This window comes from Pipistrellus kuhlii, unplaced genomic scaffold (assembly GCF_014108245.1).
Source record: "Pipistrellus kuhlii isolate mPipKuh1 unplaced genomic scaffold, mPipKuh1.p scaffold_m20_p_1, whole genome shotgun sequence".
In the NCBI taxonomy this organism is placed as follows: Eukaryota; Metazoa; Chordata; class Mammalia; order Chiroptera; family Vespertilionidae; genus Pipistrellus; species Pipistrellus kuhlii.
In genome coordinates, this window is record NW_023425404.1 from 134285588 (window position 1) to 134301557 (window position 15970).

Here is a 15970-nt window from a genome sequence, read left to right on the forward strand (position 1 = left end):
AACAAAGCAATATACAAATAATAGGGGTGCCAGAATGACAAAAAGAGGAACAAAGTTTAGAAGAAATAATGTCAGAAAACTCACAGAAGCACAGAGGGTCCCAAACAAGATGAACCCAAAAAAAAACCATATCAAGACACATTGTAATTACCATGGCAAATGTTCAAGACAGAGAAAATCTTAAAGGCTTCAAGAGTGAGACAGAAAGTTATGTACAAAGGATTTCCCATTAGATTATCAAATGATTTCTTAACAGAAACACATCAGGACAGAAAAGAATGTAAGTTTACAGTGGTGCAAAGCAAGGGACTGAATCTAAGAATACTCTATCCACCAAGGCTATCAATCAAAACTGAAGGGAAATAAGAAACTTCACAGAAAAAAGAAGGCTAAAGGAGTTTATCACCACCAAGCCAGCAATGGAAGAAATGCTAAAGTGACTGGTGTAAAAAGAAGAAATAAAAAGGGAAGAAGGAACACAGGCACACACACACAAAAAATGGCAACAAACAAGTACCTATCAATAACTTTCAACGTAAATGGACTAAATGCTTCAATCAAAAGACATCGAGTGGCTGAATGGGTAAGAAAATGTGAACCATGTGTATGCTGTCTACAAGAGACCTACCTCAGAACAAGGGACTCACACAGACTAAAGTAAAGGGATGGAAAAATATCTTCCAGGCATGGAAATGAAAAAAATAAAAAGCTGGGGTAGCAATACTTATATCTGACAAAATAGACCTCAAAGTGAAGGCCATAACAAGAGATAAGATAGGCCACTTCATAATACTAAAGATCGATGCAACAAGAGGATATAACCCTGGTAAACTCAATGCAGGAGCAACCAAATACATTAAAAAAAAAAAAACTCCTGGAAGATATCAAGGGAGAGACTGAACACAACACAATCATAGTAGGGGACTTTAATACACCACTGACATCATTGGATAAATCCTCTACACCACATGTGTCAAACACAAGGCCCGCGGGCCAAATCCGTCCCGCCAGGCCTTGCAATGTGGCCCGCACCGCGCTGTCATCACTGCACTCCGCTGCGTTTCCATCACAATGACAGTTTATGACTGTTCAGTAAATCATTCGGCCCGCGATTTAGGATGGATTTTAGATTTTGGCCCCTTCTCTGATTGAGTTCGACACCCCTACTCTACACACAAAAAAATCAGCAAAGAAATAGCAATCCTAAATGACTCACTAGATCAGATGGACTTAACTGACGTATTCAGAACATTTCATCCCAAAGCCATGGATTATCCATTCTTCTCAAGTGCACATGAGACATTTTCAAAGATAGGCCATGTATTGGGTTACAAGCAAAGTCTCTCCAAATTCAAGAAGATTGAAATCATATCAAGCATTTTCTCAGACCACAATGGTATATTATTAGAAATAAACTACAATAAAAACAATTAAAAAATTCAAACACTTGGAAGCTGAATAGAATGCTATTAAACAATGATTGGGTTACCAAAGAGATCAAAGAAGAAATTAAAAACATCCTGGAAATGAATGACAATGAAACACAACAATGTAAAATCTATGGGACACAGTGAAAGCAGTCTACAGGCCTACCTTAAAAAACAAGAAAAAAAATGATAATAAATCATCTAACTCTACAACTTGAAGAATTAGAAAGAGAATGACAGGAAAAGCCCATAGTGAGCAGAAGGAAGGAGCTAATAAAGATCAGAGGAGAAATAAGTGACAGAGGCCAAAAAAAAAATAGAAAAGATCAATGAAACCAAGAGCTGGTTCTTTGAAAGGATAAACAAGACTGATGAACCTCTAGCCCGGCTCACCAAGAAGCAAAGAGAGTCCAAATAAGCAAAATTAGAAATGAAAGAGGCAAAACAAAACCAAAAAACAACAACAAAAAAAAGCCCCACTAACCCTACAGAAATACAAAAGATTGTTAAAAAAAACAAAAAATACCATGAACAACTCTATTCCAACAAACTAGACAACCTAGAGGCAAAACCTTCTAAAATTCAATCAAGAAGAATCTAAAAATCTCAATAGGCCGATAACTATGGAGGAAATTGAAACAGTCATCAAAAAGCTTCCAGCAAACAAAAGCCCAGGACCAGACGGCTTCACAGTGGAGTTTTAGCAAACATTCAAAGAACTAAAACCTATCCTCAGACTATTCCAAAAAAAATCAAGAGGAAGGCATTCTTCCAACCTCATTCTATGAAGCTAGCATCACCCTAATACCAAAATCAGATAAAGACAACACAATGATGAAAGAGAATTACAGGCGAATATCCCTCATGAACATAGATGCCAAAATCCTCAACAAAATTCTAGCAAATAGGATCCAGCAAATACATCAGGAAGATCATACATTATGACCAAGTAGTATTTATCCCAGAGATGCAATTATAGTACAATATCCACAAATCAATAAACATGATACATCACACATAAACAAATTGAAAGAAAAAAATCAATTGTATCAATTGATGTAGAAAATACACTTGACAAAATCCAATACTCTTTCTTGATAAAATACCTTCAGCAAAGTGGGAATAGAGGGGTCATACTTCAACATAATAAAAGCCCTATACGACAAACCTACAGCCTACATCATACTCAATGGGCAAAAACTAAAACCATTTCACCTAAGAACAGGAGCAAGAAAAGGATGACCACTTTCCACATGCCTGTTCAACATAATACTGGAAGTGCTAGCCATAGCAATTAGAGAAGAAATAAAAGATATCCAAATTGGAAAAGAAGATGTAAAACAGTTTTTATTCACAAATGACGTGATACTGTACATAGAAATACTAAAGACTCCATCAAAAATTATTGGTCTTAATGAATTTGGCAATGTAGCAGGATACAAAATAACACCAAGAAATGTATGGCATTTTTATACAACAATAGTGAACTTACAGAAAGAGAGATTAAAAATCCCATTTACCATCACACCAAAAAAAAACCTAAGATAACTCAGAATAAACTTAACTAAGGTAAAAGACCTTACTTGGAAAACTACAGGACACTGAAACAAGAGATAGAAGAAGACACAAATAGATGGAAGTACATGCCGTGTTCATAGGTTGGTAGAATCAACATCATTAAAATGTCCATACTATCCAAAGAAATCTATAGATTCAATGCACTCCCCATTAAAATACCAAGGGCATATTTCACAGACCTAGTACGAACTCTCCAAAAATTCATACGGAATAAAAAAAACAAACAAAAAACCCACAAATGTGTGCAGCAATCCTGAGAAAGAAGACAAAGTAAAAGGGATCTCAATACTAGATATCAAGCTATATTACAAAGCCACCGTTCTCAAAACAGCCTGGTACTGGCACAGGAACAGGCATATAGATCAATGGAATAGGATAGAGAACCCAGAAATTGACTCAAACCACTATGCTCAATTAATATTTGACAAAGGAGACAAGAGCATACAATGGAGTTCAGACAGTCTCTTCAATAAATGGTGTTGGGAAAATTGGACAGATACATGCAAAAAGATGAACCTAGACCACCAACTTACACCATACACAAAAATAAGCTCAAAATGAATAAAGGACTTAAATGGAAGACAGAAAACCACAAAAATCTTAGAGGAATCCACAGGCAACAAAATCTCAATCATATGCTATAGCAATATCTTCACCAACACAGCTCCTAGGGCAATGGAAACTAAAGAGAAAATAAACAAGTGGGACTACATCAAAATAAAAAGCTTCGACACAGCAAAAGAAACCATCAATAAAACAAGAAAACCCACTGCATGGGAGAACATATTTGACAATGTTCTCTCTGATAAGGGTTTAATCTCCAACACTTACAGGGAACTCATACAACTTAACAAAAGGAAGATAAACAACTCAATTAAAATATAAAAATAAAAAAAAAAGGGCAAAGCACCTAAATAGACACTTTCCGAAAGAGGACATACAGAAGGCAAAGGAACATATAAAAATATGTTCAAAATCACTGATCATCCAAGATATACAAATCAAAACGACAATGAGGTACCATTTCATTCCTGTCAGAATAGCTATCATTAACAAATCAACAAATGACAAATGCTGGTGAGGATTCCGAGAAAAAGGAACCCTCCTGCACTGCGCTGGTGGGAATGCAGACTGTTGTAGCCACTGTGGAGAACAGTATGGAGTTTCCTCAAAAAACTAAAAATGGAACTCCCATTTGAGCCAGTGATCCCACTTCTAGGAATATATCCAAAAAAAAAACTAGAAACACGAATCAGAAAGGATATATGCACCCCTATGTTCATAGCAGCACAATTTACCATAGCTAAGATTTGGAAACAGTTTAAGTGCCCATCAACAGAAGAGTAGATTAAAAAACTGTGGTACATTTACACAATGGAATACTACACTTGGGTAAAAAAGAAGGAATTCTTACCATTTGCAATAGCATGGAACAAGAACCTAAAAAGGAACAAGACAGGGATGTCCACTTTCACCATTCCTGTTCGACATAGTATTGGAAGTGCTTGCCATAGCAATTAGACAAAAAGAAAAAGAAAAGATATCCAAATTGAAATTGGAGAGCATTATGATAAGCGAAATAAGCCAATCAGAGAAAGATAAATATCACATGTTCTCACTCATTTGTAGAATATAATGAACAACATAAATTGGTGAACAAAAAACATATCCAGAGACAAAGCAGCATTAATCAGACTGTCAGACCTCCGAGGGAAGAGAGGGGAGGGTGGAGGGAAGAGTGAGAGATCAACCAAAGGACTTGTATGCATGCTTATAAGCATAACCCAATGGACACAGACACCAGAGGGGTGAGGGCATGAGTGGAGGGAAGGGTGGGGGAGCAAGGAAGGAATAAGGATACATATGTAATACCTTAATCAATAAAGAAAATAAAAATAAACTTTGCATAGATACATTTAAACAATCAAATACAATATTGATAAAATAATTTTTGGTCTAAGTCATACACTATGTGTTTACTTTAGATTTTTGTATTGTTAATGAAATAAAAAGTTATAATTATTGGTGAGAGGTAATTTTAATCTTGACTTCTTGTTTTTAGTTAAGTACTGATAAAGGTAATTTATATATTGGATCCCACAAAAAGGTGAGTGCCCCAATGGCCTGGCCACATCACAAATCTAACCGAGTCAACCTGCACTTAGAGGAAACACCTGTCAAGGAAACCTAACCCACACCAATCACAAACAATTCTCCAATTCAGCAATATAGATAGCTGACATTTCCCCAAGAAATGGCACCTGCCAATCTTACAAGAAAATTCCCAACCTTCTAGCGAAACCTACTGAGTCTCTCGGTTGCTGCTTGTAATGCTCTATAAAACTCACTCCTGCTCCAAATCCCTTGGGAGTAGTATTCCACCAATTGTGAGGTACTGTATTCCCTAATCCATGTATTGTGTTTACTTGACTAAAATATATCAGATTTGTTGCTAAATTGTTTTAGCTTTGTCAGATTCTCACCTTCAAAATCCTTATCTAAGATGAGGATTTTCAATCTACTTGAGTTCTTTTGAAGTTAAAAATTCTATAAAGTAGGCCAAATTCGGTGTATCGTCCTATTTCTCACTGTTCTGAAGGAAAAATCTCTTGTTGGCTGTAAATGTTTCACATTTTACAAGGTTGCCATATCTTATTTATCAACAGTATCCTGACAAGTATTATGAGATACTGAAAATATTTCCGGACTGATCTCATATTTTGGTTTTAATTTTTTAAGTTTACATTGAGATAATTCACATATAAATTCACTCTTTTAAGGTGTACAATTCATTGGGCTTTAGTATATTAAAAGTTGTGTAACCATTACCATTATCTTAAGAGTATTTCATCATCTCTCCCTAAAAGACCCCAAACTCATTAGCAGTCATTCCCACTCCCCCTGACCCTAATCCATGGCAACCAGTAATCTAGTACTTTGTTTCTATGGATTTGCCTACAATATGTGGCCTTCGTGTCTGACTTTTTTCACTAAGCATAATATTTTCAAGCTTCAAGATACATGTTGTAGCCTTGGCTGGAGCATCATCAGGTTCAATTCTGGGTCAGGACATATGCCCAGATTTCAGGTTCAGTCCTTGATCAGGGTCCATATTTAAGACAGCTGATTGACACTTCTCTCTCTCGTCAATGTTTTTCTCTGTCTTACAAATTAAAAAAAAAATTTTTAAGATATATGTTGTGGCATATATCAATATTGTGTTCCTTAATAACTAATACTATTATATACAGTATTCTATATTTTATATATTCATTTACCAGCTGATGGACATTTGGGTTGTTTCCACTTTCGGCTATTATGAATAATGCTACTTGAACATTCATGTATACATGAAGATTTTATGTGGAAAAAATTCCAATTTATTTTTACCTCAAACATTTGTTCATGGTCCATTATGTGCCAAAAACCATCTTAAGGTCAAAATGTTCTTAACAAGAAATAGAGTACAGTCTCCTAAACCACATGACTTGTCTTGATCATAAATATGAGATTCTGAACAGATAAGCTAAGGAAACACATCTGATTTTCATGCAAACAATATGAACTAACATCTAGCTGAATAAGTTCCAAGCAGAGTATGTAAACATGCATCTACACTAATAAAAGAGTAAAATGCAAATTGACTGTACCTTTGAGACGCCCACCAGCCAATCAGGAGTATGCAAATTAACCCAACAAAGATGGTGGGTTAATTTGCATATGCAGCCCCTGAGTGGCTGGGAGTGGGGCAAGATGCTTACATTGTTGCCATGACAACGACACAGGTGTTCCGCACTGCCCCAGCCACTCTGGGCTTCTGGGCAGTGTGGGAAGGTAGAAAGGCAGCTCCTGCCAGAGCAAAGGGGTGCCGGCAGCCAGGGGAAGGAAGGCCCATTCTTGCACGAATCTTGGTGCATCTGGCCCCTAGCTGTGAATATAAAATCTGGATTCTGGGTCAGGGCACATTCCCAGATTGTGGGTTTGATCCCCAGAAGGGGGCATGCAGGAGGCAGCTGATCAATGATTCTCATCATTAATGTTTCTATCTTCCCTTTCTCTCTGAAAAAATATACTTTAAAAATAGTGTAAGCTTTGAGGCCAGGTTTAAATCGTAGCTCTACTAATCCTATATAATAAAAAGCTAATATGCAAATTGACCAAACAGTAGAACAACCAGTTGCTGTGATGCGCACTGACCACCAGGGGGCAGATGCTCAACGCAGGAGCTGCCCAATGGTGGTCAGAGCTCTTCCACAAGGGGAGCTCCACTTAGCCACAAGTCGGGTTCACGCTGGTGAGCACACTGCAGTGACAGGAGCCCTCTTCTCCTCCATGGTACTGCTAAGGACCCTTCGGGGGGCGGGGGGGGGGGGGGGAGAGGAGCCCCAAGGGCTGTCCCTCGAGGGGTCCCAGACTGCATGAGGGCACAGGCCTGGGTGAGGGATCCCTTTCCCAGTGCATGAATATCGTGCACCGGGCCTCTAGTTGTTATATGAACTTGAATGTTTCATCTGTCTAACAGGGATTTGATGAGATAATGAGGACCTAGTATACAGTACTTCAAATAATAATTATGAACACTTATTTAAAATATTTTCAATATACAGTATTTTAATTTCTTTCAACCTTATTATTTTCTATTTATGTTCTTCCACCACATTTTATTTGTGAAGGTGTTTAATGAATAAGAATAAGATAGTAAAATCTAAGTTATCCGAAATAAACTATTCTGGATAAATTTTCCATAAGGGCACTTTATAGGTATAAAAATAAAAGGGATTTTATTTTTATAAAACCATTTCCTAAACCTATTACACACTTCCATGCCTTCCTTTAAAAAATATATATATATATATTTTTATTGATTTCAGAGAAGGGAGAGGGATAGATAGAAACATCAATGATGAGAAAATAAAAATTGATGGCTGCCTACTGCATACCCTCTACATATGCCCTGACTAAGAATCGAACTGCAACATCCTGGTTCATAGGTCAATGCTCAACCAATGAGCCATGCAAGTTGGGCTCTTGCCTTCTTGAGTATATACTGGTGGCAATTAAGCTTTTTCTTGATGAATCATAGGAATAAGTCTACTTGACTCTACCTAAGACATTTTTAACATATAATACATGAATAGAAGTCAGGATGTGAACCTGGATGTGAAAAAATTACATCTTTATTTTTACTAATCTCTAACTGAAAATTCACATTTCTTTCCATTTTGAATATAAGCAACAAATTTATATCTGTGTCACCAACAGAATTACAGATACTTTATATCACAACTGTTGCAAACTCTGAAAATATATTTGTCATTTCAAAAATTGGGTCTTTCGCCAGAACCGGTTTGGCTCAGTGGATAGAGCGTCGGCATGTGGACTGAAAGGTCCCAGGTTCAGTTCTGGTCAAGGGCATGTACCTTGGTTGCGGGCACATCCCCTGTAGGGGGTGTGCAGGAGGCAGCTGGTCGATGTTTCTCTCTCATTGATATTTCTAGCTCTCTGTCCCTCTCTCTTCCTCTCTGTAAAAAATCAATAAAATATATTTTTTTTAATTAAAAAATTGGGTCTTTCTAGGCCCTTCACAAATGTGTTAATAAAGCACATTTATTCCTATATCAATTTTTAAAAATATATATTTTGTGACTATTTCAAAATGTTTTCTTTTATAATACTGTAAGTTTTATTTTATACATTTAAAAACATTCTGAGAAGAGTTCATGGCTTCACCAAACTGCCAATGTGGTTTGTAGCACTAAAAAAATGCAAGAACTTTGTCCCAGTCCTCTGTGAATTCTAAGCATTAACATGTTTCATGATACTTTCATACTGAAGATTGTTTAAACCGAAGTAATAAAAATTGGCTTCTTCAAGGTAGAAATGTTTCCTACCACCGCTGAAAGAACAAAATAAGTAGATGGGGAAATTAGTCAGATAAAATTAGATTCAGATGGCATTGAAAGTAGAAACATAAAACATCCTTCTCTCCTACTTTCTAAATTGTGAGACAATATGAAATCCCATTCAATAAATACTCTGAAGTCAACAGCATGGGTTGAAATTCTATTTCTGCCCTTGATTAGCTATGTGACCTTGAGATAGTAATTTAATCTCTGCATCAGTTTCTTTATTTGTAAAGGGGGTTAACAAGCATAGTATCTGGTAATGTGTTCCATAAATATTGCCCTTATTATTATGCTTACAGATTTATTTCACACTATGGCCAGTAATGTCTCATTGGTTAGTTTAATAACGTACATTTATATACCCCTGTAGTCTACAGTGTCCTTCCACATACATTATGACATCTAAACGACACAATAACCCTGTGAGAAAGGACAACAGCTATTACTGTGCCTAGTTTAGTGTTGAAACTAAGTAACCACACAATGACACACATATGGGAAGCTATAGAACCGGAAGTCAAACCTGGATTTCTCCCTCCATTCCAATTGCCTAACCCTGTGTTCCTACTCTATTAGACTGGTTAAAAAGAACAAAGGAAAAGATTATTGGTTGGGGGGTGGGGAGTCCAGTAGGCCAGGAGGTGAGCACTTTGGTGCTTTTGCTACTCACAAGAAGTTGCTCTGACCAAGAATAATCTGTATCACCTGGAGTTTATTAGGAATGTAGAATCTCAGGCTTCATCCTGGCCTAAATCAAAATCAGCATTTAAACAAAATCCCTAGGTGATTTCAATAGCCACTGTTTTGAAAAAACAGTTTCACTAATTGCCCTAATGACACTATCATGTTCTACTGAACAGTATGTATTAGCTAACTTAACAAACCTATGAAGTTTTTACTAGGTAATACTTTTCTTGTAACAGGAAATAAATTGCTGTTTCCCTTTTTTTAAGTGTATTTTAAAAACATGTTTGTCTTTCTATTTAATTCTTAAAGATCTCCACGTCTTTAAGTGGGATCATTGAGGAATAATAGAAAACTTTAAGCAGGTCAATGCTACCTTTAAATGACTTTAAAATTGTCTCACTAACCTTTGCCAGAAACAAACGCTAGAGAGCAAAATACTTCGGACCCAGCAGATTAAAACAGGCTGATCATATCCTAATAGTTCTCCTCCTGGATGTTTCACTAAGTATTGAGTTTTCTGATCCAGAATTTTGAATTCTTGATGGAGTTTCCCAACGCTGTGGTTCAAGGAGTAAGCACGTAACAGGAGAGGACTAGTAAGACTATTATTCCATATCTAACCCTACAGAGACCGGCAAACGGCCCGTCTTTCTCTCTCTATTCTCCGTCTATTAAATTCACAGCCGAGCTCGATTCCTAGGCTGCTCAAATTATGGCAACAGGTCTATATGGGTCTGCTCTTTTCAGTATACTGATCATCTCAGGTCAGAAATACATTGGCTTTCGGCCGATGGGAGCGCCGATCAGCGGTCCGCTAGGTTCTATTTTAAATTACGATTCCCATGCTGGGATACGCCTCCGCCCAGGGGTTCACCCGGCCAGAGACCCGCAGTAGAGTCAACATCTCTCACCTGCTCCACACCACAAACTTCAAAAGCCCGGGTCAACCCGGACCAAAAGCATCTAGTAATTAGTCCACGGCGCCTCCCACCGCGCATTCCTGATTGGGCGCGTGAGAGGGCCGTGTCGGCGCGCGCTCTTACCAGTCCGGGGAATTCCACTTCCTCTCCCTCCCACCCGCACAGGCATTCCGGGGCGGCGCTTCCCGGCCGCGGCCCGCCCCGGCTCCGACCGGTGCCTGCCGAGTCTCGCGAGAGTTTCCGGGCTTGGGGGCGGGCCCACACCAGGAAGAGGGCACAAAACTGCCCTTAAGTCATCGCAGACCTCCAGCTCCGGGAAACCAGCCACGAGGTTATCGCGAGAACCGCTTCCATATACCAAGTGAGAAAAACTGGGGGGGAGGGGGGGACACGCTGCTGGGAGGGGCGTGGGGGGTTCTACGGCGCAGCTGCCGTTTCCATTACCTTCCTGCTATGGACTCCTTCCGGTTCTCGATGCTTCTCTGAGTCTAAGGGTTTCCGCCGCCCCTCTACCCTCCCCCCCCCTTCCCCGCCCCAGCCCATGACCCGCCTCCGGCCCCCGCCCTCCCGGTCCAACCTCCGGTCAGTTTTGTAAGAAGGTGCTGCTCTGAAAGGAAGGAGAAGTGGGCAGCGCAGACGCTCGGCCCCGGCCGTGGGAAGGAAACTGCCTCCCCGCACCCTCGGGCGCGTCCTGTGCTCGCGAAGGCGGCGTTGGCGGACGGATCCGCGGCGGTGAAGAGGCAGGCGGGGGGGAGGGGCGGAGCGTGGCAGCTGGCAGTAGTTCCGTCAGAGCGGACATCTTGTGGCTGTGTGTCGTGCGCGTGAGCCCCGTAGGGCCGGGGAGGCACCCAGCTTCCGCGCGGGGAGGAGGCCGAGGCCGCAGCCGGAGGGAGGCCCCGGCCCCTCAGTACGCGTGGGTGCGGACGGCTCAGGGGAAGGGGGGGGGGGCCCGGCTGGCTCGCCGGCCGGCCGGGTGAAGAGGGGGACGCAGGAGGCCCCGGGCGGCTCGAGCGGCCAGCCTGCTGGGTGGGGTGGGGTGGGGTGGGGTGGGGAGAGGAGAGCGGAGGAGCCGGGGCCTCTCGGGCTTCAGGGGGAGGGGGAATGGGCGCGTCCTCGCGCCTCCGCCGGGGCCTCTGGGGCCGCCCGGGCGCGTGGCGGCGGGGGCTGGGCGGGGAGCGCGCGGGTGCGCGCCGGAAGGCGGAGTGGACGGTGGCGTCAGGGGCGACACGGAATCGCTGTGGCTGCGGGGACCGCCGCGCACAGCCAGCCTCTCCTCTCTCTGTTCCCTCCCTTCCCGTCCCCGGCCGCACCTTTGGGTGGAAACCGAAAGGAGCCGGGCGCCGGCCGGGAGCCTCCCGCCCCCCCTCCCCCTAGCCTTTCTCTGCCCCGGTGACGCCGGCCCAGCGCCGACTAGGCCCCGGCTCCTCCTCTGCCGGGCGCCGGACCCTGCCCCGCACCCACCCCTTTCTCCTGCGCCTCTTCCTCTCCCACCCGGGCTCGGCCTCCCCTGCGCCCCTGCCGGCCCCCCTCGCCTCCTCTCGGGCCCGGAGCGCGGCGCGGAGGCTGTCGGTGGCTTGGCCGCGCCACCCCGCCCTCCCCGGACCCCGGCGGCTTTGAGGGACCTGGTGGATTCATCGGGGGTCCCCCCGGGGCCTGTGCGACTGCTGATCCGCTTCGTTTTTGCAAAAGGCGCCTGTGTCTGGCAGAGCCGGTGTGAGACGGAGAGACCAGCCTTCCCTGGGGTTAATCAAGAGTTTTGGCCGGACCTCTGAGCGCACACACCGAGACAGTGAGGAGCCAGACGCAAAGCACAGACTATGGCGCTGAAACGGATTAATAAGGTGACCGCGGAGCTGGGCGCGATGGGGCCGGGGAGGGACGGAGGGCCGGGGCGCGGGGGCGGCGGGGAGACGTGGGGCTTTGGAAGTGGCCTGCCTGCCCCGGGTCCCTCTTCCTTTGGGGGATGGGGACGCGGATGTGCTCTGTGAAGGAAGAGAGGGTTAGAGCCAGCGAGCAGAACGCGCGTGGCAGGTGGGCTGTTATCTTGAGTCTGTTTTAGCGACATTGGTGCGTATTTGGGGTGGGGAAGGGTGATCTCAGGCTCCTTGGTTCTGCTTCTAAAGGCAGAGTTCCTCTGGTTTCGGGGTCAAAATTGAGGGGAGACGCTCCCGCGGATGTCATGGCGCTTCCTGTTCTCGGTGCTTGGAAACTTAATTGTAAGACCAGGGTTCTAGGCTTTCTAGGGATAAGAGAGGTAGGAGACTCAGCGGAGGGAAGATCGCCGGAATCCGGCGGGTCCTGAACTTTATTAGGGTGGGATCGTCTGAACCCCAGGAGCAGTGAGGGAGCCTAGTGAGAAAGAAACTCATCACTCGGGGCTGTTACACAAGAATCTGTGGTGTTGGGAGGAGAGGAGCTGACACAGTGTTGCCACTTCCTATATGGCTCAGGTTTTCCCCCCGAAGCTATTTATCTGAAGCACACCGGGAACTGATGTAACAGCCCCTGGAAGCTTTCTTTCTCTGGGCTGGGGGCTGGGGTTGGGGAAAGGGGTGCGATGGCAGTAGGCTAAGGTTAGGTGTACCTATTTTTGCTTCAGCCCGTTTAAGAACACCCTCTGGGAAGATTGATTCGCTCCTTGAAACGTTTGATACTAACCTGTCGATCTCGGTTGAGAAAAAAAAAGGGGGGGGGGGAGTATTTCAAGCCTCCGGGTGAGCGGAACCTCCACCTCCGGTGGTTTAGTCTCATTTTCTTGCTCTAACTTCTATCCCGCATTTTAAGATGGCGGCTGCTTTAACTGGTTCAGGCTTTTCCGGCATCTCCTTTTGTAATAAGAAGAAATAATATTCTTTGTTAAAGGTTAACTTTTACATTAGGTTGTACACTGCGCTAAGACCTCCTGCTCAATACTTAGCTATATTCCAACTCTCAGACCGTATTTCCCTTTTTTTGTAACTTCAGTGTATGTGTGATGTGTTTGGTTCTTGCACAATCCAGGAGGGTGGAGTATTTACAGCTAACTTGAAAAAAATGTCATGGAATAAATTCAGCCTTACTAAAACTAGGAGACAGGGGAGGTTGTGGGTTAGAATCTTTTAAAAAGGGTTGTGCGTGGAAGGAAATGCAAGTGCTTGGCTTTACTAAAATAGGACTGATACTGATTAATTTTTACATTTACGTGTCACTGGTGTTTATTTGAAAAAACTGCTATATTTGACGAAGTTTTAGATCTTCACTCCATGTACTGATGATTTGATTTTGTTTTAAGGCATCATTGCATTGTCATTGGTTTATGTAAATATAAACTTAAATCTATATATTTGAGAAGATGGAAAAGAAGAAAAACTATGAATTAAGGCTTAAAGGATTATTTAAACATCCTTTTCTGTGACCCCTTTGAAGGCCAGCAGCACATTGGAGAAGCATAGTTATATTTTACAGCATAGTTAAATATAGAAAACACAATATTTAATACGAATCAAAACCTTTTTAATCTTTGGGAATTAGGGTCACTGAGATGTGGAATAATTTCAAGTCCGTAACTTTTTATACGTGTGGAACAACATTTTAAAGGAGGGTCTCATTGATTTTTTTTCTTTTGCAGGTGATAACCAGCTGCTGTGACACCACTTTTAATGATTTAAAAGCTCTAGAGAAAGATTGTAATGGTTAAGAGTGTGAATTTTGGAGCAGAAATGCTCCAGTTAGAATTCTAGGACTGGGCAAGTTATCTGTGAGCTTCTATAAAAATGAATATTTGTTTAATATTAACAATAGATACGTAGCAGGCACTGTTCTAGACACTGGGGATGCAACAGTGAGCAAAACAAATTTTAGATTTCTAGATTTTTTATTTTTTAGTACTATATTAGATTAATGTGTGGCTTTGAACTGGCACATGGCACTCAGATTATTATTACTGCTATTTTATTATCACTTTAATCTTCAATACTTTTATTAAAGTACTTTTTAGCCAAGTAGTCTTTTTTTACTTGCTTGTCATGTAAATATTTTGAAGATGTGTATAGTATAGAATCTTGATATAATGACACCTAACAAATTGGAAAAGTCGCTGGTTTTTTGTTGTTTTCTTTTTAACCTATAGAAAAGTTTTGACTTGCGTGTGCTTTGGTTTTCACCAGTTGCTGTCAGAATCACACAGTGAGACTTTAAAAAGAAATTCAGTTCCAAACAGAATTTTAGAAGTGGACAACTGTTGAGAGAGGGTACCTTTGTTCTAGGAATAATGAGGTCAAGTAGGCATTGATGTTAGTATGGTATTTCTTGTGTCATGTACCTATTTATTTTGAATTCTTCTTTGAAAGCCTCCAATTCTGAATACTAAGATATATCTTATTATTTTAATGAAGTGCTCATTGTCCGACTATCTAACCATTGATAGTTCATTTGATTAAGCCTTTGAGTTTATTTTGTTCTAAAGCTTATGTTTTTACAATTTTGGGTTCGAATATTTCTTAGACCAAGCAGCCTTATCAAATATTTTCTTAGACCAAGCAGCCTTATCAGAAAACCTTGTTTGGTTTTTGCTGTATACTTTATTTTAGACAAGCTGTAGTATGGTCTAATGAAGCTATTTATTAAACAACAATCAAAAGTAGGAACTCCAAGTTGATTGGTGGTATTTGGGAGCAATAGTGATTTCACTGGTAAACAAAATAACTACAGTGCATGGGATATTGAGAGGACTTGGCATAAAATATAATGTGAACCAAGCCTACAAGAATTGCTTCATGCTTTGTGTGTTCAGTGTGTTAGAACTATTTGAAACACTCGTATTAACTCATTTAATCTTATAACAACTCAAGAAAGCAGGTACAATTATTGTTTCCGTTTGGATATTAGAAATTTTGAGACGCATGTTAAGGAAAAAACTCCCAGGGTTATATCAGAGTTGGAATTAGAACCTACTAATAATAGCTTGGTCATAGTATCTACTGTGTACTCAACTGTTTCTAAAACCATTGTATCAATTAACTTAATCTTTACAACAACCCTGAGAGATAGATGCATTCCATTTTATACTTAAGGGAACAGACTGAGAAGTTAAGTTACTATCCTCACACAGCTACTTAACTGAGATACAAATCAATTTACCCTCTAAAATTCCAGGCTGTACTGGTGTTTTGAACTATTAGGTCTAGTAATAATTAATGTCGTTTTCTAATACTTTTTAAAATCGAATTTATTTAAACAATACAACAAAATTTAATCAACAATATAGTTGCCGTTGTTTTCTACTACTTGTGCCCAACGCTCAGGAAGCATTTTAATCCCTCTGTTGTAAAATTCTTGTGATTTTGATGCAAAAAAATTCGGTCAATGCATTTTTGAGGCATTCTTCATTATTAAATTGTTTTCCAAGAAGAAAGTTTTGCAAAGAACGAAACAAATGGTAATCGGAAGGGGCAATATCAGGAGAATATGCAGG

The 15970-nt window shown here is 41.3% G+C and overlaps 1 protein-coding gene across 4 annotated transcripts in view; it reads left to right on the top strand.

Moving 5' to 3' along the window:
- Positions 1–12219: 12219 nt before the first annotated feature.
- Positions 12220–15970, top strand: part of UBE2D3 (ubiquitin conjugating enzyme E2 D3) — a 33976-nt gene continuing 30225 nt past the window's right edge. The window contains exon 1 of one of the 4 annotated variants that reach the window (XM_036410404.2): positions 12220–12359. In XM_036410404.2, the coding sequence (XP_036266297.1) occupies positions 12336–12359 (24 nt within the window). In that variant the 5' untranslated portion in view covers positions 12220–12335. Of the gene's footprint in view, positions 12360–12682; positions 12735–15970 lie in introns of those variants that run through there. The other 3 variants (XM_036410418.2, XM_036410390.2, XM_036410423.2) reach the window with 3 other exon arrangements.